This window comes from Pollicipes pollicipes, unplaced genomic scaffold (assembly GCF_011947565.3).
Source record: "Pollicipes pollicipes isolate AB1234 unplaced genomic scaffold, Ppol_2.1 Scaffold_7231;HRSCAF=8579_pilon_pilon_pilon, whole genome shotgun sequence".
Taxonomy (NCBI): Eukaryota; Metazoa; Arthropoda; class Thecostraca; order Pollicipedomorpha; family Pollicipedidae; genus Pollicipes; species Pollicipes pollicipes.
Window position 1 is genome coordinate 5,180,936 of NW_023597034.1, and position 22,762 is coordinate 5,203,697.

The 22,762-nt window shown below is 47.4% G+C and overlaps 1 protein-coding gene and 1 long non-coding RNA gene across 2 annotated transcripts; both read right to left on the reverse strand.

Moving 5' to 3' along the window:
• Positions 1 to 3,659: 3,659 nt before the first annotated feature.
• On the reverse strand, positions 3,660 to 7,054 carry LOC119109457 (serpin B8). The gene is made up of 3 exons (XM_037233082.1): positions 6,882 to 7,054; positions 5,218 to 5,402; positions 3,660 to 4,781 (listed from the first exon to the last, which is right to left on the reverse strand). The coding sequence occupies exons 1-3, from the start codon at positions 6,898 to 6,900 to the stop codon at positions 3,672 to 3,674; spliced, it is 1,314 nt and encodes a 437-aa protein (XP_037088977.1). The 5' UTR covers positions 6,901 to 7,054; the 3' UTR covers positions 3,660 to 3,671.
• A 9,789-nt stretch (positions 7,055 to 16,843) lies between these two features.
• Positions 16,844 to 20,339, reverse strand: LOC119109461 (uncharacterized). Its single transcript, XR_005095418.1, has 3 exons — positions 20,278 to 20,339; positions 17,878 to 18,026; positions 16,844 to 17,178 (listed from the first exon to the last, which is right to left on the reverse strand). It is a non-coding gene; the product is annotated as an uncharacterized LOC119109461 (long non-coding RNA).
• Positions 20,340 to 22,762: the final 2,423 nt, after the last annotated feature.

Genomic DNA, 22,762 nt, shown 5'->3' on the forward strand with positions numbered 1-22,762 from the left:
TTAAGTAAAATATCTGTGAAAAAACGTAAAAGGCGCATAGTCTATGTCGGCAGTCCACGCGCCCCATTCGTTTGAGATATGACAAACATCCGCGAGACGCTAAAACAAACCAAGGGATACACCTCTCGGTGACCTTTCTTTTTGGCAAAACACGCTAAGTTGAAATCCAGGGCAGGTAGGGACCCTAGGCCCCTTTTAGAGCTGAATTTCAGCTAGAGAGCACAAGACCATCTAGATACGAAAATAAGTAAAGTAATTCTCATAAAAATCGGCGACAAAACCTTGACGCATAGGACTCATCACGGCCGATTATGCGAGCGTGATATGTGCCTTGTTGTGTGATGCATGTTAGATGTTTAGATGTGCAAGTGATGCATGGCGCATGATGCGCGATGCCTGTTTGATCAAACTCGTGCGCATGCTTAACTGATGCACGATGTGTGATACCTGTTAAATCGAACTGGCTTGTATGTTTGAATGAAGCATGATGCGTGATGCCTGTTTACTTTAAATTGTACGCGTATTTTTTCGTGTTATAATTCCCTATAGATAAGCATTGTATCGTATAAATGACTAGCATTGCTCCTTGTTTTATCCCCTGAATGCTGGTAAACTGGAAAACCTGCTGGACACTGCTTTCAAGGAAACCTGGATATTGAATGGCATCATCCGCAGGCAGTTCTGGATACACTCTTATTTAGTTTCGATAAATGCATGTTGCTGAAATATGAACGCATCTTTATTTCCATTCCCCTGGTTTTATACGAGAAATAAGACTATTGCTGTTCTGTTTTCTTTGCGCACGTTTTATCCCAAAATGCACTCAACGACTTGCATGCAAGATTTTTAATGACTAATTAGTAAGACATTCTGTACAATGCTTTCAAATTTTGACGCTGATAACAGGGAGCCACGAACCCAGAACCAGAGATAATGTACAGCAGAGCACAGCTTGCATGTCGGTGCTAGCGAGAACTGTCAGAGTCAGAGTCAGAGAACTGTCAGAGTCAACTCCAAAGGGCAGCGTCAAAACGGAGTGCTCAGGGGGGGGGGGGGGGGGAGGGAGCAGGTGTCACCAGCTGACGGGGCCAATGATATCCTACAAAACTAGCTTCACGTACGGGGCTATTTGCCTTGCTAGCACAAAGGCGATCGTTGAGGCAGTGGTATTTAGCGTGGTGTACCTAGTTCAGGAAATGCACGAGCCTGACTGAAGTGCTTGGCGGACATCATTTATACGACTGGCTAAACGAATAGACAGTTGCAAATATATTCAAGGTCTTCCAATCATTTTTAAAATAGCCTAAGATTGGAAGGAAGTGTTGTGGTCATTTGGCGGCCACATGAGTCCTTGACATTAGCATTACAACGTTCATTATGTTGATCATCTTCGTACAAAAAGAATGGCGTGTAAAATAACCTAACTACGTGATTGTAGTGAAAAATAGCCTCACTGCGCTCGCTATGGAGACATTCCAGGTACGGATAATGCTTTTTTTGCCATTCTTGTATTGCCTTTGCTGACACTCGGTTGTACGTATTTGGGTATAGCGAGTGATTTGGAAAAATACACGCGACCAATTTGACCCTCGCAGTATTTGGAAGTAAGATAATTTTGTGGCAGAACAAAACCTATTGACTGTGCAGTGTGACACTCCCTGCGCCACCTTAGAGCATCCAACTTCTTTTTGTCATTCCAGCAAAATGGAGTGCATGATGAGGTGTAGTAAATATGGTTTCGCGCCCATGGGCTTACCACGAGTGGCTCGTAATGAAACCACGACTCTTCCGTGTCGCTCCACGGCCGTGCTTCTCCCAGGTAATGTCTTTCGGGCTAAGACACCCGAAGGTTCAAGACACCGAGTAGAATCACAAAAGGCGAGAAACATTGCGTTTTGAATAAGTCCATTGGTAAAACTAAGGATGCATGAGAGAGACAGCTTGCGCGACCACAATGTACTGTCTCGTTTCCTGGGGAACGGCGCGGTGCAGACAAACATCACACCAGCGATGATCCGAAGGGGCGAACCACGCAGTTGACACTCGTCCCTGCCCAAGCGTGTCTGCAATGGAAGGCTGAATGGCGCCACTCCTTCGGAGAGGAGGGAGAGGGGGAGGGGGAACTGGGCAACATCGGTCGGAGTCAGCCGGCCCGGCCCCGTCCTGACAGCTGAAATGTCACCCTTCACAGACGGTCGGATCATCCCTACCCCTTCCCCGCCTCTTCCACACCTTTGCCCCCCCCCCCCACACACCCATACACACACCACTGACTTCACTATATGTCCCGGACCTGACGCACCAGTGAGAAGCAACAGCAGTTTTTGTTGCAGCATTTGTAAGAGAACGTAGCGATGCATTTGCACGGACTCATCCAAAAACCGACTGGCATTTGCGAACGTCGGGCCCCTGCCTCCGCCTCAGCTGCCGACCCTTGACCCCCGGTGAATCGAGAGACCCGCAGTCACGTGACGCCCCCCGGCATCCAGTCAGACGCAGAGCTCGAAAGGCAGCGAGGGCGGGGGCGCACATCCCGCACAGGGCAGCTTTGAAGCCCTGAGGTACACAATAAAGCGGCGATCTGGTATTTCTCACACAGACGATGTGATTTTAACAGTTTGATAAGATAAGAGTGCTCGTGCCCTCAGTGCTCTTCCCCACGATGTTGGGGCCTCAAAGCTAATCCGGGCTGGATCAGGAGACGCCGCAAGAAAAGATGCCAGGAGCAAGGATCTAATGGCAAAAGGCGGTTCATCACTCCTGACAAATGTGACAATGCGGAGTAGTACCAGTAAATCCTTATTCGGAAAAATGCAAATGGGCCATCACCGACTATGGAAATCGCTGCTACTACGGAGGCCCGGTGGACCTTATCGAGTCCCCCGTCATGCACAGAGGATCGCAAGATAGGTAAAGAAGGTGAGCCAGGCAGCAGACAAAAGGTGGGACACACTTGGCGTTGTACGCTGATACTGCCTGAAGCCCAAATCAGAACCGATTCGCCAGTGATGGAAACAAGGAAGAATACGTGTTATGACGAACTATAATGAACCGTGAGCGTTAAGGACGGTTTCGGTGAATGTCTGCGAGTAAGTGATTGTTGTGCGGTTACAATGCACTGCAGTGACACCTGTTTCAGACGAGCAATCGGACAATATTCACGATCGGTGCTGGTGGAGGGTAAGATTATAAGGAGAGGCCAATGATCGAATGTTGCGTGACGCTCTGCGATGGCGGCAATAAAACCACCCGCAGTCTTTTTTTTTTTTTTTAGCGTCATTTGTAATCCCCCGGCGCCGACTGCCGAAAAATGACTGAGATTCACAGCACCCACCGTTATCTTCCTCTGCCCAGAGCCTCTATCAGTTCAGGATTTTTACGCTTGACGGGCTGTTTTTGTGCTTAAAAATTTCCCATGCGCCCAATCTTAAGTATTTCAATGGTACTTTTGGTCGCGACTCCTAGTTTATAAACATGAATGCAAGCGCGTTTTGATCCCGGATGCCTTGATTTTAAATATTTCGCCTTACCCTACTGCGTACACGACGTTCACGCCCCTCATTCCATGTCCGCTGTGTTCTCTGCACAAGAACACCAGCCACCGTTTCTCGCCTGCTGCCTCGTGGCTGGACAAGAGCCATTACAGAAGGCCATTTGTCGTGATGTCAGTTTTATTGGCTTGGGCCCGGCACAGATCGGGCACCTCGGGTTAACCTTAGTGACGTCAGCGTTTTTCGCCCCCGTGATTGGCCGGACGGTCCGATCAGCCATGCTGTACCACGACTGTGGGGGAGTGACGTTCCTCTCGCATGTGACAGGCCTACGGCCGAGGCAACGTATGCCGAAAATAGGTTGATCTTGTGCTTTTTGTGCCATAGAACTGCAAAGAACGGTCGATCCAAAGTGAAACGGACAATACGCGGCGTCCGCCGTACCGCACTGCTCCTGCGTCTGAAGACCACGGCCCCTGCCCCGGCGGCCTCGGTGCCTTCCTTCGTAACTTCGATGAATACCTTGTGTACGATCTCGCTGACTTCCAGCCTCTCGTCACTGATGTTCCCGAAATCGGCCCAAGGGAGGAATATTTTCTTGATCCCTAGACGTTTCATGGTGCGTTTCAGCGAATAGTCCGCCGTGATCTTGAAGCGAGGCATGCCAACACGGACACGCTGCCGCCTGTTGAGCTGTCGCATGATATCAGCGATATCCAGGTAGCCCAGAGAATTGCGCAGACGTCTGACAGCAGCCATATCACGCGTCAGGGGACGAAGAAGTAACATGACATAGTCTTCATCCTTGTACGGCAGCGGTATGGCATCAAACGTCTTTTTCTTGATGTAGGGCAGCACCGTGTACTGGTTCATCATATCGACCTGCTTCTCACCGGCATCGGTCAAAAACGGGCCTTTGACTGTTCGCTTAAACGTCTTCAGCCATTGGCCCTTAAAATAAAGTGCACTCACCAGCACCAGCCCCGATTCGCGCAGTGCCTGAGCGGAGATGAGGTCCGTGATGCGGTTTGCGGTCACCCTGGCCACATCGGCATTGATTTGGGCCGCCGCCCGCGCCTCCGAGGAGAACGTCTTGATGTCAGCGCCGTAGTACTGCCGCAGGAGAGCCATGAAGGTGAGCTTGAAGGTGAGGCCGTTGCGGAGGTAGATGCGGTTGAAGACGGCGGTGGTGACGTCCCTGGAGCCGCTGGAGAGCTCGTCGATGGCAGACATGTAGGCCGGCAGGAAAGACCTGTCGCTGGGCCCGCTCAGTCCCAGTACTGGGGTCATCTGCAGGCATATGGGACGCAGATGCTAATCGGAATCTCAGAACTGATGTGTAGCTCTTTAGCGTATTACACACTACGTGTGAACTGGTCACGCATTTTTGTTGCTTTATTTTTTCTCTCTTATTAATAGTTTTGAGGTAGAAATTGCTAACCAATTAAAATATATGGTTAAAAGGCTACAAAACAAATTTTTGCGGTTTAAGCTTCATGGCATGGAAGTTAAATGATACCTACAACGTGTTTCCATCGTACTTAACGATAATAGATCAATCGACGGTCATAGGAGCGAGACTAGGCCAGCGAGAACACAAGAGCCGCCAATTATCATAACTGAATGAAACCAGAATCCTGACTGTGGTACGTTTTCCATCACGTTGCGTTGTTTATGGTCTTTGCAAAAATCTACAAGTGCAGAGTGCGCATTCCCAGCAGCGTACCTCGTTTTTGGTGCCGCCCCTGGCTCCTAGCCAGACCTGAGTCATCAGCGAGGACATGACGAACGGGGCGATGGCTTGGTTTTTTCTCAGATCGGACGTCACTTCCTTCAGCAGCTTTAAGTCCAGGTTAGAAGGGACACCTGCTTCAGCCAACACAACGAAAAACAGCAGCACCCATGATGAACCTGAAAATAAAAACAGAGGTAAGATAATTGTTTGCTCCTGCATTTTCAGCGTGGTAATTTTACAGATCTTACGCTGCGTTATCAACTTCTACTATGCCAGAAGGCAATGATGGTTACATTGTCAATACTCGACGTTTCAAACTGCTGTTAAATGGAATGTTTCACATTTGAAGATCTTAAGGCAAACATCAGATATGATTAAATAAACTTACTTATAACTATTGCCATACTTTTAAGAGAAAAAAACTGCTCTGGACCACACAGTTTCTCTTTTTAGCAACTATGCTACTCAATGCATCATTGTTTGATGACAAAGTGTCATTTGTTTGGTCACGTCATCGTGCCTTACACTACATTGGGAATTAATGGACGGCCGGTATATCTGGAAATCGCGCTCACGAACGCTGGATATAAAGGACGTGATACCTACATCTTCACTGGCTTTGGTCGCCGCATGGTCAATAGAATGGCAGCATTTCAGCGACGTTATTATTGCGTTATGGTTGCCTGGGCAACCCTGAAATAGCCTGCACCAAGAAGCCTGCACATCTTTGCGGAAACTAGAGAGTCTTAGGTCTTAACAAGGATAGGGCTGTAAACTCATCAAATGATCCTCAAGATGGCTATTTCAGTTCAAACCCTCATACAAATGTGGAAAACCCCCTTTAACATTACAAACGCACTTGACCGACGCTCGCTTTGCAAATACTAATAAGAGATTTTATAATGCTGCTAGGAAGGACAGTCAGCCATGTGACCTGCTTTGAACTTTAAAATTGAACAATCACACGCACAAAAAAACCCCTCTCAGATGCGCTTGAGCCCACGCCATGATTCGCCGTTTTTCAAAACGCGGACTGGAAGGGGGTTTGATGTGATCTCAGGCTTTTCCAAACTAAAATAGATAGAGCTGGGCGGAAAGCACCCGAGTGTTAACATCAACAAGGCCTCGTGATTAAAACTACGTTTATGTTGTTAAGTGAATAACTGATCGCATGATGGCAGGTCAAAGGTCGAACTTTTCGGAAAAGCGCACTTTTTCAGCTTTACATCATTCCTTTGAGGCCATGATTTGGAGCTAAACCAAAGACGAACAGGCGTGTTTCATGCTCAATCTTGGTTACAACAGTGATAATTGTACCTAACTATTGGGTGCATTTAGCACATATGGCTCGGTTAATGCAGCAATGTCGGCCCACCGCGCGCGTTCTGCGACATCGTCGGTTGCAGCCCGCCGCCCGCACCGGCGATAGATTGCCGTGCATCTTCCTAAAAGAACGCCGATGCTCTGAAACCAGGCAAATAAAGCATGCGCATCAAATACCCCATAGGCTTCTGAAATCCAGGCTCGATTGCACAACATGTGAGAGAGGTATCCTCATAACACCGTGGGAAGGGAGGTTGCACCAACTCCTCTATCAGAGAGAGGGTTTAAGGGCACACAGAACCTGAAAACACAGAATATCGGTTCGAACCTACCTTGCTTTGGACGCAACATGATCCGAAGGCGATGACCTGCCGATGAAGATTGCCGTAAATACGTTGGTTGATGTCCGTTAGCCGATCATTCACAAAATGACAGGAGCAACAGCCAACGAGCTGCACAAGTCCGCTCGGTGGGGCTCAGGCTCCACAGAGGGTCAGCTGACGTTTGCGGCCCAACTGTCAGCGACCCGGGTGGTCGCTGTGCACGGGGGACTGCCGATGACCAGACGGTGGCGTCACGCGGCCTTTGTATGACATGTGTGACTCAGATGGTAGTGTGCCGCAGCGCCGCGGTACCGTCTAGTCGCCGGGTGATATGCAACAGGCGATTTGGTGACGCCTCATATGGTAACAAAAAGCTGGAATAGCTTGCACTTTAAACATAATTCACGCAAACAGATTTGAAAAGAGGCCTATGAGGAGAGTCGGAACAAATATACGTGAGTCATATTCATGTTTTAACCTCAAGCGCCACTGGGTGGTGTGGGGGTGGACGAGGGGGCTTCAGCAAATTTCTGGAACAACTTCCGAGCCGTTCTGAGTCTGCCAAGTTGTCAGCACGTATCATTTGGTTTATTTCACACGATTTGGAGAACTCTTTTATGCTGGGCTGGGAACGTCATTATGAGGTCATCAATGAGAGCATCCATCCCACAAACAGAACTTCACGCCTTCCTTTCCTGTTTTAATCGACATAGCCGTGACTCAAATACTGCCTTGATTGAATGCAACTCAGGGTCCGTCATCGCTCACATGGTTCCACAAAGTTACTAACAGAGGTCATGCCAGGTAATATTGTACGTGAAAAGCCTATATGTTTCCGAAGCTTAGTTGTTAAAAATAAATGTGCATATTTACAGATTTTGGAATCAACCACTGCTATATGCATCTTACGCGAGCAACGAATGGTAAAAGCATCTAACAAAACCACGTCATCTTAGCTGGTTGTGGGCAATAAATGTCCGTATTTATAGATTTCTAAACCAACCACTGCCATGGGCATGGTGCAATTATCGACCAACCACAAATTAGAGAGCCATGTAATAAAATGGTATAACTTTGTCAAAACATCCCATGATGCGACAGTGGTCTAAGCTTCGTTAACTCTCTAGCGTGCAAAAACTTTTTGGTTCTGGTGCCAATCACAGGTATTTTAAACGACCAACACTACTCACCCTAGCAATCCTGAAGTTCTTTTGTAGATTCCTGTGAAGTTTATAGAGCTTGTCGTCGTCTGTGACGCCATCGGTCACGTGACCGTTGTCAGCTTAATGATTGCCGGGTGAGATTGACCACGGCTCTCAAACGCCGTTTGATTTTCTGGGCAGGCAACACGCCTGTGGGGGAGCAGTGGATATTCTAACTACCCAGGTGACAGTGACGCCGCTAGAGCCTTGGTGAGGCGGATGCGAGGCGTGAGGGCCCTTACTGGTAGGGGGCTCTCCCTTTCCCTCAAAGCACAGGATTGGGTTCACTTGACTTTGCGGAACCACGAATTTTGTCGTTTATATTTCATTTTACGGTTATCCAACCGATATTTATTTGTTTCACCTTTTTTAACGCAAACACAAATCAAAAACTGCAGATCACGCAATTTTGCTTGTAATCTGCCTGTCAAGAAATTAAGGAACTACGCAGCAAGTGAATGAACGGCGAACAATGGGAGGGGGGCACAACCGACCACTAATCGGGAAGAAGTACCTTGGAATGTTTATGAAATGATCCTGTCCTTGCGGAAAGTGTTCTAGGTCTTATGTTTTACCAGCTAAATTTTCAAACGCTTTTCAGGTGGGATTAGCATTTATCTCACAACGAACTTACGCCGTGATGGTTGCATCTGTTATTCATGTTGCTGTAGCAGTTAATCGGTTCAGCGGATGGACCTCAAAGTGCTCAAGGTGGCATATGCGCCTCAATCTTATCTCTGAATGGTACGAATGAATTTCAATAAGCTTTCAGAATCGTTATGTCACGGCACGTGGTTGCCGCGCGCGCTCGGCGTCCACCACCTGGTGTTAGTTCCAGCAACTAACGCCGTTCGGGTTGACAGAAACCGCACGACGGGTATCGGTGCATTAGGTTCTAGAGATTGTGAGTGCGCGTGCTCAAAGCAATCTAATATGAATTTTCCACTAGTCGCTGCCGAAAAGGAATGGATGTCGTGAGAAAAGTGGGTTTGTTGGCCATCTCAAAACCAGTTTTTGATCTTGTGTCGACCAAAAACTATGGAACACTGAAGGCAGGTTCACGTCAGGATTGTGTACGAGCGCAACATGACTGGATCGTGAAAAGAACAGGCTCGGAATATGGGAAAAAGCATGACAGCCGAAGGGTCTACGCTCGGGTTTTATCACGTTTGTGGTTGAACCTGGCCGCGACAATAAGACGGAAACTCGCCCCGTTCGGTAGGATCGGACGGCATTGGAAAGATGGACCCGGTTCATCATTTTGAACGGAATGTAAGCGGAGCGCTGTGACATAGCTGATATAAATATATGGCATAGCTGGAATAGCAGGGCTGGTAAAACACAACTGTGACATAGCTTCAGACCGTTGAATTGGGAATAACACGCGGTAAATGTCTCATTTATGGTGAATCATATCCTCGTAATGTATTCTGTTCACTGTCCCAATGATATTTCGCATTTTGTTGCTGACGGTCCATATCCAGATGTCTTTGAAAAAGCCTCGCCCCATTGAAGGCCTGGTCCGGCTGGTTACATAGTACTTCACTATTAGGTGAGCTATGTAAGGTAGGTCCATTGTTTCTATAGGCGCGGTTGCGGGTGAACCCTACACGGGTGAACAGCGGGTGAACCCTGCGCCCTTGCCATACGAACGCCAGGTAGAACGGTAGTCCCACCGATGCTTGGCGTGAGCGCGGCGGAACCATGCGGACGAGCGGAGGGGCCGCGGCCGTCATCAGGCGAGGGCCCACGCTCCTCAGGCTTTCCGAGCGGATGTCGTCCGTACACATCGGATGCGACTGCAGCCGACTCCCGCGAGCTCAGCAGCGTCAGGTAGACAGGGAGATAGCGGCTTCACCATCGCTCGGTGTGAGCACTGCGGACCGTGCGCAGAGGCAGCGGTCGTAGGGGTCGGCGCAGGGGATTTCTCCATGCGGATAATCCATTGAACAGTGAAATACAAGGCATAAATGCTTCAGGATCGTTGACGTTTGGCTTAATCTCGTAGAGACCTTCAAAATCGGTTCGACCTTTAATTCTTGCTTCTACGGATATTACACAACGACCTCGCCACATGCCCCGCGATAGTGCCGTCTGTGCCAGTCTATTCTTCTCGTATTTACCAACGTGGCGCCCGGCTTTACTTGCCAGCAAGTGGACCACTCTATTCACTTGCCCTATCTAGTATGAATGTCTTTGCTGATGCCAACCAGCGCTTCCCTGTGTTCCGGCAGTGTTATCCTACCTCATTCCTGTAGCTCCTTGGTGGAAGCGGCGCCAGGAAAACTGCGCGAGGAACATCGCTTTTCGGCGTCTGGGATGGTTCCGTCGCCTGGCTAAATTCGGCATGTCGTTGAGGAAGGCTGCATGCGATTACAGTATTGAGTCCATTACCTTATGGCTGTGTTGTCACGGCGACGGCAGTCTCTGAGCGGAGCGACGGCAGGCTCCGGTCAGCTGGTCCTGAGCGGAGCGACGGCAGGCTCCGGCCAGCTGGCCCTGAGTGGAGAAACGGCAGGCTCCGGCCAGCTGGCCCTGAGTGGAGAAACGGCAGGCTCCGGCCAGCTGGCCCTGAGCGGAGAAACAGCAGGCTCCGGCCAGCTGGTCCTGATCGGAGCGACGGCAAGCTCCGGTCAGCTGGTCCTGAGCGGAGCGACGGCAAGCTCCGGCCAGCTGGCCCTGAGCGGAGCGACGGCAGCTCCGGTCAGCTGGCCCTGAGCGGAGAAACAGCAGGCTCCGGCCAGCTGGTCCTGATCGGAGCGACGGCAAGCTCCGGTCAGCTGGTCCTGATCGGAGCGACGGCAAGCTCCGGTCAGCTGCTCTGAGCGGGGCGCTGTTCTCCTTTTCAGGACGAGCGTATCGACAATATTCGCGATCGGTGTTGGCGAGGATTAAGATTATAATGGAGCTGGCAATATCTATGTGCGTGACGCTCTTTGATGGTCGGCAATAAAATGCACACAGCAGTCAGGCGTCGTTTGTAATCCCCCGGCGCCGACTGCTGAAAAATGACTTCGATTCACATCACTCACCGTTATCTTGCTCTGCTCAGAGCTTTTATCAGTTCAGATTTTAACGCTTGACGGTTGTTTTTGTGCTTGAAAATTACCATGCGCCCAATCTTAAGTATTTAAATGGCACTTTTGGTCGCGACTTCTGGTTTATAAACATGAATGCAAGCGCGTTTTGGTCCCGGATAGCTTGGTTTTATATTTTCCCCTTACCCTACTGCGTACACGACGTTCACGCCTATCATTCTATGTTCGCCGTGTTCTCTGTACAGAGAACACCAGGCACCGTTTCTCACATGCTGCCTCGTGGCTGGGCAAGAGCCATTAAAGAAGGCCATTTGTCGTGATGTCAGTTTTATTGGCTTGGGCCCGGCACATCTCGGGTACCTCGGGATAAACGTCAGTGACATCAGCGTTTTTCGCCCTGAGCGGGGCGCTGTTCCTCACCCCCTGAGCTGCCGCGCTGTTCAGTGTGCATCATTGAGCATTCCAGGGACTATTAAATGATGATTTGTATTTGATTAGTTTTCAATCCTTTCAATCCGTCTAAGCTAACCGATCTAAAAATCTGGTCCAGTCCTCATCCATGTGTTGGTAGTAATTTCTGGTCAGAACCATCGCTTGCCACCCGCCGGCCGTGAATCGTCTTGTAATGGTCGTCAAAAACATCGCTTCTCTAAAACCAGAATTGCCAGGGGCACTTTTATGGTGTCAACGTATGAACAATGGATGCCCCAGAGGCAAGCAAAGACTTGAATAAGACTGCACAATATGCCGCATTGGTGTCCTCAGAAAACCATAGGGGGGGGGGGGGGTCGCATCGCCCACCCTCACCCCTCCTGCCAGGGCTAGTAACTTGTTGAGAACGAGCTAGCCGCCTGATGTGAAGTTGTTGTTAAAGTTTTACGCAATTTACTTCTTGGGGCACTGCGCAAGGCGCCCACCAGTCAAAGCATGTCGCACCATGCTTGAAGCATGCCTAAGGTATGGTGGATAGTTTGATGACGGTTGAGATAGGGCTGCAGGTGCAAACGTGATTTTCATAAGCAGGCATGGCCTCGTGAATGCTCTCATTTCTGACGTCATTCCTAGTGACGCTTGCTACTGATTCGGAATCTACCATGCATTCTGCAGCCCTGGCTATCGAGATCCTCCGTTGTTCTTTTTTCGCGGTTGAGAAAAGCAAACCCAGCCGTAGATTGAGTTTAAACGTGAGGCCCCGGCAAGTCCCGAGGGTGGAAGAGAACTCATGTTGTGACTGGGCTATCTGATTAGTCTAGGGCAGGTGTGCCTGCTTTCCTAGCAGCGCCACTTATCCTGACATTTGTTCAAGGGCAGTGTATGACTGAACGTTTCGACTATGTCCACGACATTGAAAGCGGCAGTGATGAAATATGCTTTCTGTGATAGCCTGATTACTGGTCACGGTACTGAGCATGGACTAAATGACCAATTTGTCATATGATATCGTATTACGCTACTGGCGACAATGTTTGCTCCAAAAATTTGGTCGGTGACAAAAAGTACACTTACCACCCCTGCCAACCCGACTCGCGGATTGATTCACAATCCGTGGAAAAAACTTTCCTTAGAAAAACACTGCAACAATAACTGTGGCATTCGAAGTGACACAAAAAGGAAGAAGTTTTGGAAACGCTATGTGGAGCGCATATTCTTAGGAAAATAAGCGTTATTTGTTGATTTGAAGCAAAATATCACCGACATGACTTCGAGAAAGAGGTCATAGATCATTAACTGTCAGCGATAGAAACTTTAACATTCACAGGATGTGTAAGAGCGATGTGAGCCCAAGTACTCAATATCTCAACACTGTGCCTAAACCTTTCAGGAATGGCCTCGGAAAATCTCAATGTGGGTGTTACATAATTGTATAGGGATTTGAAGTGAAACCACCATGTTGGAAATCATTTGGTGCAGCTCACAGTCCTGCCCTTATTGAGACCCATAAGCCTCTAGTTTCTGAACTATACGCCCGCAACGATGTGCAGCCATTTCGCGCAGACTATTCCAAGGTCATTCAGAGATGCGCAACGCCATTAACCATGCACCGTGCAAGGTCAATAAAGATAGCATCGTCGAGCCGTTCACATCTGGCTTTCGTGAGCACGATTTCTATATGTAACAGACGTCTTTGGACGAATCCATCAATGTTGAGCAGGCCTGCCGCAACACGGAACTAACTAACTACCTTTGCTTATTCATTACTGGCGCAGAGTTCGTGCATCATAAGAAGCCCACACAATATTGCTATCAGCAGATGCACAAGACATTTTTCAACACCTCAGTTGCCTCCATTTAGCACTATGTACCATAAAGTGACAATTAAAGTATTGCTATCTCTTGCCTGTCCACCGGTCAAATTGCTAAGTCTGAGGCGCGACCGGCATTGTGGGAGACCTAAGCCAGCGATGCTCAACAATCGGCATTTTGCCTCAAAGCCGCTGTTCCTCTTAGCAGCAGGAGGTCCAAGATGAATCTTCGACGTGTGTCGCTCCGTTGACTTCTGATGCTTAAGTCCTGGTATCCACAAACAACAAGCCTCATAGGTCGGCAGGGCAGAAACGAGAAAACAGAAACGCGCTGTCATAAGGTGAACTCGAGTTTGTGGAGCTCAGAGCAGCACAGAACTGACAGCAGTCCGTAGTTCTTAGTGGACACTTCAACCACACTCATGGGATATTTTCCCCTATGCTTGAATAGTTCAGCATTGCAGCATACCCTCGTCCGAATTGTGGTTTGCATCAACATCTTGCATCGCACGTGATCAGTCGATGCACCTCGTTGGAAATCGTGTTATTTGACGGAAGTGGCTTCAAATACCGGCGAGGTAGTTCTGAGCTGGGTTAAGTGAGTGCAGGGCGAGGTCGTATGTATCGTTGTCTAAGCTGCCATTCGTTATGTACATGACGTGGGAAGCTCACCGGTTTGAAGGACGTAGCTGATCATCAGTTTCTTTATGGCACAGCTCGGCTCTTCTGATCTACAACGGAGGGCATCCATGGAAGTACATAGCGTCTGAAAGCCCTGCTGATCTAGGAGGGTCTTTGTGCATGCCCAATCTGTAGCACCAGAGGTCAACAGAGGATGCATAAACGACACATGTGAAGGACTTATCCAGACATTCCAGCCGCTGAAATGAACCTCGTCTTTGGCAATGAAGGTCGCTGTTTTAACATGTGCGGGGGGTCATGAAGGCATGGATTCAAATGCAATTATTGTTTTCTAAGTTGTCTATTTGTGTCTCATGTTATTCTAGGTGATTGAAAAGTCAAGTTTATAAGTAGATTTTTGGCCGCAGAGATGTCGTTTTGCAAAACACGCAGGAGGTGGGGAATGCGGACTTGAGGTGTTTCACACCAACAGGGGTGAAAAGGTGCTTTTTTCTGTCATCAACGAGATTAGAAACCATCTGAACTGTCACCTGGAGCCCAATCTGTCAGAAAGCGTTGCAATATAACTAACTTGCGGCAAACCGCAAAAATGAAGACAACTGAAAACAATGCATTATTACCGTCAAGCGCATTCGTTTCGAGAGGGTATTTGCACTTATATATCATTTGCTGCCCATCAAACACTGAAGCAGACTTACGACTGAACTAATAAAATTATTAGATATATGCATGCTTAACACAGCCAGTCTAGAAGCGTATAGTTTCTACTCAGTTTGTGGGGGGGGGGGGGGGGACAGAATTGTGCCTCCTAACCAGGGATGCAGTTTTCTATTTGTGTTCATCATTTTCATTCATCGCTTTTCGTTACTCATCATTTTTAGGGTCCAGCCGCCCCAAAAGAAATTTTGAAACACTACATCCCTGCCCCTATGTCTTATAAGAAAGTGGGCCAAATCTGTGGAGAAAACTAGTTCAAGTGCATTTCGAAAGCAGCCTCCGTTATTTTTCTTTCTGCGCATTCACCTCTACGCATTTTGCAAAACTGCATTGCTGTGGCTCTACCTTTACCGATAACATGGGTCTACAGGCACCTGAAAGCTTTCATTTGACGTGACGTCATCGTATAATCAGCTGGAAGCGCTCGCGACCGTCACTAACTTTGCTTAATCAGTACTGGCGCAGAGCTGTACTTCATAAGAAGCCCACACAACATTGGTATCGGCAGATGCACAAGACATTTTTCAACACCTCAGCAGTCTCCATTAGCACTATGTACAGAAAAATGACGACTATAAACTTGCTATCTCTTGCCTGTCCACCGGTCAGAATGTTAAGTCTGAGGCGCCACCGGCAGTGTGGGAGACCTACACCAGCGATGCTCGGCAATCGGCATTTTGCCTCAAAGCCGCTGTTTCTCTTGGCAGCAGAAAGCCCAAGATGAATCTTCGACTTGTGTCGCTCCTATGTCCTCCGTTGACTTCTGATGCTTGAGTCCTGGTGTCCACAAACGAGCCTCATAGGTCAACAGGGCTTTTTTAAAGTTATTTTCAGCGACGACCTCATTGGCAGGTCCTTAGGAAAGCCATAAAGCGTCCTAAAATAAATTGACGATCAGCTACATTCTCAAGCCGGTCAGCTTTTCACATCGTGAAAACAACCAGACTCCAACCAAACTGTTGTTTTTTCTGATACATTTTACTCTAAGTGACAAGTTAGTTCACAATTGTGTCTGTGACATAAAAGGCGCCTTTTCACCCCTGCCTGTGCCCCCGATGCCCCGCAGCCTCCGTCAGGCGCTCGCGTTGTGCCTTAAACGTGGCTAGATCGACCATTGTTACAACATGTCTCCAAAGCGCCCCCAAAGTGATATGACTGTCAATTTCAGCCTGACAGAAGTTGATAACACCAGTCTTCCCCGTCGGACAGAAGGTAGAGAGGCGCTATCCTAGATGTCCCGTATCAAGGGTAAGACGCATGATTGGTCCTTTACAAGGGGTAGCCCGGTACAGGTCGTTTCGCATTAAGACTACACCGCGCTGCCCGCTGCCTTCTTGCACTCGCGGGACATGCCCCGCCTACCGACGACTGGCTGGCTGGCAAAAACCGGCGACGGCATGAAGATCGGCATTCATGAATCTAGCTGTGCGCCATGTGGGTCTTCGTATGCATTGTCAAAATTGTTGGAAACTCTGCGCAGCTTTATAATGTGTTCCACGACTATCCAAAACTGCGGGAAACCTCTCCCTTAAATGTCCTAAAACGCCGCTAAACGCTTCCCGACGCACATAACTTGTGCAATTCCTGCATCAAGGCGGAGCAGAAACTGCTATTTTCAAGCATGTTTGTGCATTCTTCAGTACATTCTGGGATAGACATCCTGCATTTCCTCGAGATGTAAAATTTTCTCTCTTTGCAATTCTTCAGGAAGCACCACGACTAATGCAGCAATGCGCGTACTCCGTATATCGAACCTGCTTTCGTTCTATCCTTCAAACCCAACTCGTTCACGAAGTGGTAGAATGTGACAAGCAGACAACGTTTCCGCAGAAGCGTATATTTCTAAAGCACCAGATTACCCAAGTTAGTGCGGATTGCGTTAACCACAGATCGCCAACACACTGCAGTGAAAATCCAAGATTAAAAAGCACAAAGATCGTGTCATTCTCTTCAACAGTGGTGCAGAGGACGAAAAGTGCTCAGCGCAAGCGATGAGTTAGGAGAATGTCTGCAAGTGACAAGCAATTCCCTATATTTGCCCCAAAAACAGTGGTAAGGTGACGCATAAGGACAGAAGAACTTCGTCACGAAAGAATCGCAGCCCTCCACCCATTTATTCCGGATTGTGTGACATTAGGTTTGTCGGTCGCACCCAGCCATGATGGGAGCCGCCGTTACATGAACTGCACTCACAGCATGCTTAATGCGATCAACGCTATGCAGTGTGGGTCCTACGCCTTGTCTCAGAATAGCGTGCATGATCTTAGCCATTCGCTTATGGTGAAGCTATGTGCCCAGAGAAGAAGTTCATCTTTGGTTTCTTGTTCCAGACAATGCCAAAGAAGGGACGATCTGCCATACGCTGAATGGGTCCAGGCAGCACGCTTGTGACCCCACCAGGGACGGCACCTGCTCCTGCAGCTTCGGCACCTTTATCTGTCATCTCCATAAGCAGCGTCGTCATCTGGGGGCAAGAGAATCATGCAAAATGCAATTATAGGTTTAAAAGGTGCGGCTGTTACTCATCAGAACGCATTGATCAAGCCCGAATGCTTGACATGTTCATAAAAATTGGTTATAATAACACGCCATTGTTTAAGTGGTCCAACCCATTCGTGGGTTTACATCTTACTTTGTTGTTCGGAAGTGGAAACAGACCAGTTTCAGGTTCAATTTCTGAAGAATGTGCGGAAACAAAAGGTGCCAAGCTCAGCATGCACCGATAGTTTTACTTCTAGATGATATAAGAGTATTCGGATGTACAAGTTCATGGAGGTGTTTCAATGTCAAAGACTGAAGACAAGCTAAATAACAGTAACTTGTTACAACCGTACAAGCTGTTAAAGCAATCTAGCGAAATATGCACTGGATTACACATTGGTAGCTTAAGTTACACTAACCGATTTTCGTCCGTGGGTGTGGAAGGCTATCTGGTAGGCAAAGCAGAGGTCACACAAATTATCCTTGTTAACACATCGCCGTTGAAGGCTCTCGTTCATTGTCACTGCCCCCCTTTCTCAGCACGCTCCAAGCATTTACGTGCACTGGGTGATCTGAGACAGTACTTCGGTGCGCGTGCAATCTAAGTCAGTGGTACGGTGTACAGAGCTCGTTACCTGGCACGTACCTCATCCCTGGTGTCGCCCCTGGCTCCCAGCCAAACCTGTGTCATCAGCGTGGACATGACGAACGGAACGATGGCCTGGTTCTTGACCAAATCAGTCGGATATGCCTTCAGCAGCGTTCGGTCCAGACCATTTGGGACACAGGCTCCAGACAATGCCGCCACCATCAGCAAAATCCATCCGGTGTCTGCCGACAGGGTAATGTTTTGATGCAGCAATGAACCTTCATTCGACATAGTTCAGTACGTGGTTTTATTTTGTGCGCAACATATCCTTGATCGTTGAAGGATTAGAACAGCAGGAAAAGAATCAGAACCGCAATGAGATTGATTCGAGATAACCGCCGCCGATATTTTACTGGCATTGACATCAGTGAGACCATTTCCTTACGCGCCACGCATATCTAATTCGAGAGCTAAGATACAGTAAAGAGGATGGGGCTAGGGTTCGACGCCCTTGAAACCTTAGCGAGTCTAACTATTATGTCGCAAGTTTACGAGCGAAATAGTTAAGGCTACATGCGTCACCATACCGAGGTGGGGGAACCACGTCGGTGGTATTAAAATGGGAGTGAGATTTACTGCAGAAGTCATGAGTTTGTGAAACTATTGGTGCCATGGGACCGCAGTGACATAAACAACGCACGTTGTCAAATTATATTGTTTTTTGTTTACCTTTAAAAATATCTGCTCGGCTGCACTTCACCACGTGGTCGCATGCGGCATGCATTCGACTCTCTGCAGATTCGAAGGTATTCTCAAAAAATTCTTAGTTATGTTACAGTTTAAGGATGTCAATATTTGCATTGTACATCAATTTAAATTGATGATCTTGGTTGCATAGCATTAAGGCAGCTGTCAACTTTTCAGGGCAGCTTTCAAGCTGGTGCAAAAACGGACTTCACTAGAGCATCAGTTTTTCTTCCCTCATTATGTCCTAAAACATCATCTAAATGTTCAAGAGTAAGAACTTCGATTCTTGCATTGGTCCATCCCGATAGACCAGCTGGTTAAGGGGTCTGGGTTCCAAACCAGCACGTAGGCGGATCGGAACTCGAAACGCCCGTGGCGGGGTGGGTTTGGGTCGCTTCAGGGCGGTCCCTATTTCCACTTCACAGTCATGACCTGTGATCAGTGGCAGCGGTCGCGGTAAGGACTAGGTGGCGCTGAAGGGCAGAGCATTACTTGAGAACTGGTACGCGAAACCATATGAACAGGGGGCAATTTTTCAGGCATAGATCCCAGCGCCCTTAAACATTCGCCATCTGTTGTGGATCTCTCGTCCTTCACAAGTGTTCGTTCCTCCTCGTGTTGCCTTAGAAACTGATGGGTGAGTAAAAACGCCGCCCATCGCCCTGTCATACCGTTTTGGTTTATGAAGGAAATAAAAGCATTCGGAAAACAATTTAAGGTATCCGTACTACCAGCTACTATTATCGGCGTGGCCAGCAAGCTTGTATATTGCTCCGCGTTCTCTGGCTTTTAAATGCTGTTTCAGGAAATTTAAACGGACAGAAATCCAATATCTCCAACCAGTATGACAATGTGAAAACCAAGATGACTCTGCATTTGCCTGGGTTTATATGACGACCACAATACTATAGGTTAACAGGTGAGAATGTTTAATGCAAACAAAACCCATTTTGTCAACTTTACAAAGAAACGCTTGGATACACAACGAAAAATGGGCAGCCCTACACATAAGTACATGTCATGAAAGGAATGGCCAGAACATTGCTTATGCCCATAAGGTACCACAGTGCTGTGTTGATATTTCATGGGCTCAAAATTTAAGCCAAGTAAATAAACCTCACTGTAGGTTTGAGAATTATTCAACCATGGCAGCCTACTCTTAAACCTACAGCACACCATAAATTATCTGTTGGTGAAATGGCGTGTATTTGTGGTTAATAAAACACATGTGGGATGAGAAGGAGATGTAGAACATTTTGGTGCAATAAAAAGCTGGAAACACTCTATTTAGCCAAAACAGATGCGAAGGTGGAGCTGTTAGCCCGCTAATTCAACGAAAAGTCACACTATGGCTTTGATTTTTGTCATATGATATTTCATATTATCTTTATATTTTGTCATATAATCTTTGATGTCATATTGCCTTTCACCAAAATGCTCCAAAGGTTTTATCATTCTATTCAAGGACCGCAGGCCAGTTATTTCATGTACATCCATCAGCTGATAGCTTTACATTGACAGAGTAAAAAATAATGCATATTTCAAGTCATTGAAAGTCTCAGTTCATTACATTACATAAGCACAATCGTTTTTCCACTGCGTCACAATTGCCAAAGTGTCATATTTCTCAGTGAACAACCACAGCCAGCCTCCTGTATGGTATTTGCTGTCCTTACGTGAAAACATCATGGGACAGTACATAAAAACCACATGGTCGCTTAGAACTACTCTCCATTTCTTTCATACCGTTATTCATGTTCCAGCCCACAAGAATCGCCGCACCACTTCCGGGATACAACATCCAGCGTGATTGTTTCCAAGTTGCTAGAGACGTTTGGCCTCGAGAATTCTACGGATATTTGGCGACATACTGCTGCTTTAAAAATTTTCCTTATTTTGTTGAAGCCTCAGTGAACAGGACGAGTTGTGGTACCGGGATCAAAGGTTTAGTGGCCAATGCAAAGTGGCAGTGGGTGGTGCGATAGTCGGGTTGTGCATGTGTTCTGCTCTTTCTGCACTGTTTCAGCCCTAGAGGCAGATCTCTATCCACCACGTTGAATACAATGTTGATGTGCTACGAACTGGGTGGCCACCCTGCTTTTCCTCGCAGCCAATGGAGAGGTGGTTACGGACTGCTGAGCCCCTGAGTAAATGGCAAGGTGCCTGCTTAGCAGGCGTGCAGTTAGAATCTTGACAAGGGAGATGCACAGAGTTGAGAAACCGTCCCCTTATAGTTAAAGGTCCCACAAAAGTCGCCGGATATGGCTCATTTGTCAAAGAACGAATTTTTTTAGAGCATTTTTTTATTTTTTCGTCTATTATTGGAGTGGAAGGCGGAGGCTAGCGGCCGTTAAAATCTGCATGCATTTAGTATATAATAAAGTGAAGAAATCCTGTGCTAGGCGATTGCATAAAATGGGTTGACGGCGCTCTCCACTTTACAATGGTCCAGGGGACTCTTTCTAAACCGACAGAACTGAGAAGCTTCGTCCGGATTTTATATCGGTTATACAGGGAAACTAGGACCCTGCGAAGGTACATGGTACATAGAAGTTGTTGCACAATTTGTATAACATGGCAGAGCCATGTTTGTCTGCAAATGTTCAACATTAGGCAGAATCGATTAGGGATTTAATTTATGCAACGTAGTTTTGAACATGTGGCCTCGCAAATTTTTGAAACGAAATGCTCGACACTTGACCTTGCAGTCTCCATAGAGTGGTGGCATTAGAGCGCCTGGCTCTGCCGGTCAGTCCCCTAAGTATGACCTCAGAGCGGCATTTTAGGCCTTTCCAGCCCTCAGATTTAAGATTCCAGCCCTCCTCGTAACCTAAGGGGTTCACGTGCCCCCTGTGCTCCCCCCCCCCACTTGCTTGCGCAACTGGTGTCTGGCAAAAACTGTAGATGGTGGTGCTTGAAGGCTGAGGCTGGTCCCTTAAGCTTTCTGATCTGTGAATATTTGCCTCACAGGATCGACTGGAAGATAATTAAAGAACTCTCTTCTTGGTCGCTCTCCCCGCTCCCTGCACACTGAGGAATGCAATCATATTCAGCATCTTTTTGGTCCAAAGCTCTCCAATGCATCGTTTGTTTTGGTTTCCAGAACTGCCCCCTATGAGACATCTTTGCTCACTCCGAGGTCGAAAAAACGAAAACAATCGCATTTGGAAGCATCATGCGCTCTGAGCTGGCAGCAATTTGGCAGCATTGCTGATAAATCCCAGTCAGCTAGAACTCCCAGCCTTATCTTGCGATACTTCATCAGAAAAAAATATAGCGACCTAGAAACAAATACACGCCTGCCTTCAAACCAAAGAAAGCTAAAATATTTCATCCATGAATAGGTGCCTCTCCAGTGATATCATTGACACTTAGTAATGCCAACCAAATCCGTGAAATATTGTTACCTGTGCAGAAAATCGACCATGAAAACAACCAAAAATTGCAAAAGTAGGGTTCAGGACCTCTTTCTACAATAGGCAAAAGCTGCCGAGTGCAAGTTACGGTCTTTGACTAGTGCCTTAATGACGTCATATGTTGAGAAGATGTTTTCATACATAAATGCACGTATCAACAAATACCTAAAAAGTGACAAATCATACAGAACAAAGGCCTTTATGGTAAATACAGTAACAATCGCAGCAAGGGAAAACCATACAGTGTAAGTGCTTTGCGGTCTGGATGTAGGCTGCGTCGTCTTCAGAATTTGATAAACAACTCAAGGCCACCACCTGTTCCAGTTTCGACAACTCTTGCGTATTTGATACGCTGGTAACTAGCTGCCGGCTGTTTCGGCCGGTGAGCGAGGCTTGGGCAATGCTAGGCTTACAGTTTCCCATGCATTTCATAGATCATGGATATTAACTGTGATTTATGGTAAAGGTTTGTTTTCTTGTGTGGAAAGCAAGAAATATTGAGTGCACCATACCTTCACAAAAACAGCCAATTGCTGTTATGTGCTGCAAGTACAAATAACAGCCGCTATATTTGCATAAAGCTCCGTCCTAACTGCCACTCAACGAAATCAGGCCATCCTTCTGAAAATTTGCGTTGTCATTCGTGAATTTTTTAGCTTTAATCATTGAGCTTTAATCATATCACCTGCCAGAAGTCAATTCTGGTCAAAACCAACGTCTTGCCATGCTTGACCATCGATGACCGGTCCGTAGAAAAACATTAAAACTATAGGCGGAGGAATGTTTCAAAAAGTCGGAGGGCCAGGCACGAGGCG

Coding starts and splice junctions, on each gene's coding strand:
- LOC119109457 (XM_037233082.1), bottom strand. Junction 4,782..5,217: donor GGGGCGGCACCAAAAACGAG/GTACGCTGCTGG, acceptor ATATGCCTGCAG/ATGACCCCAGTACTGGGACT.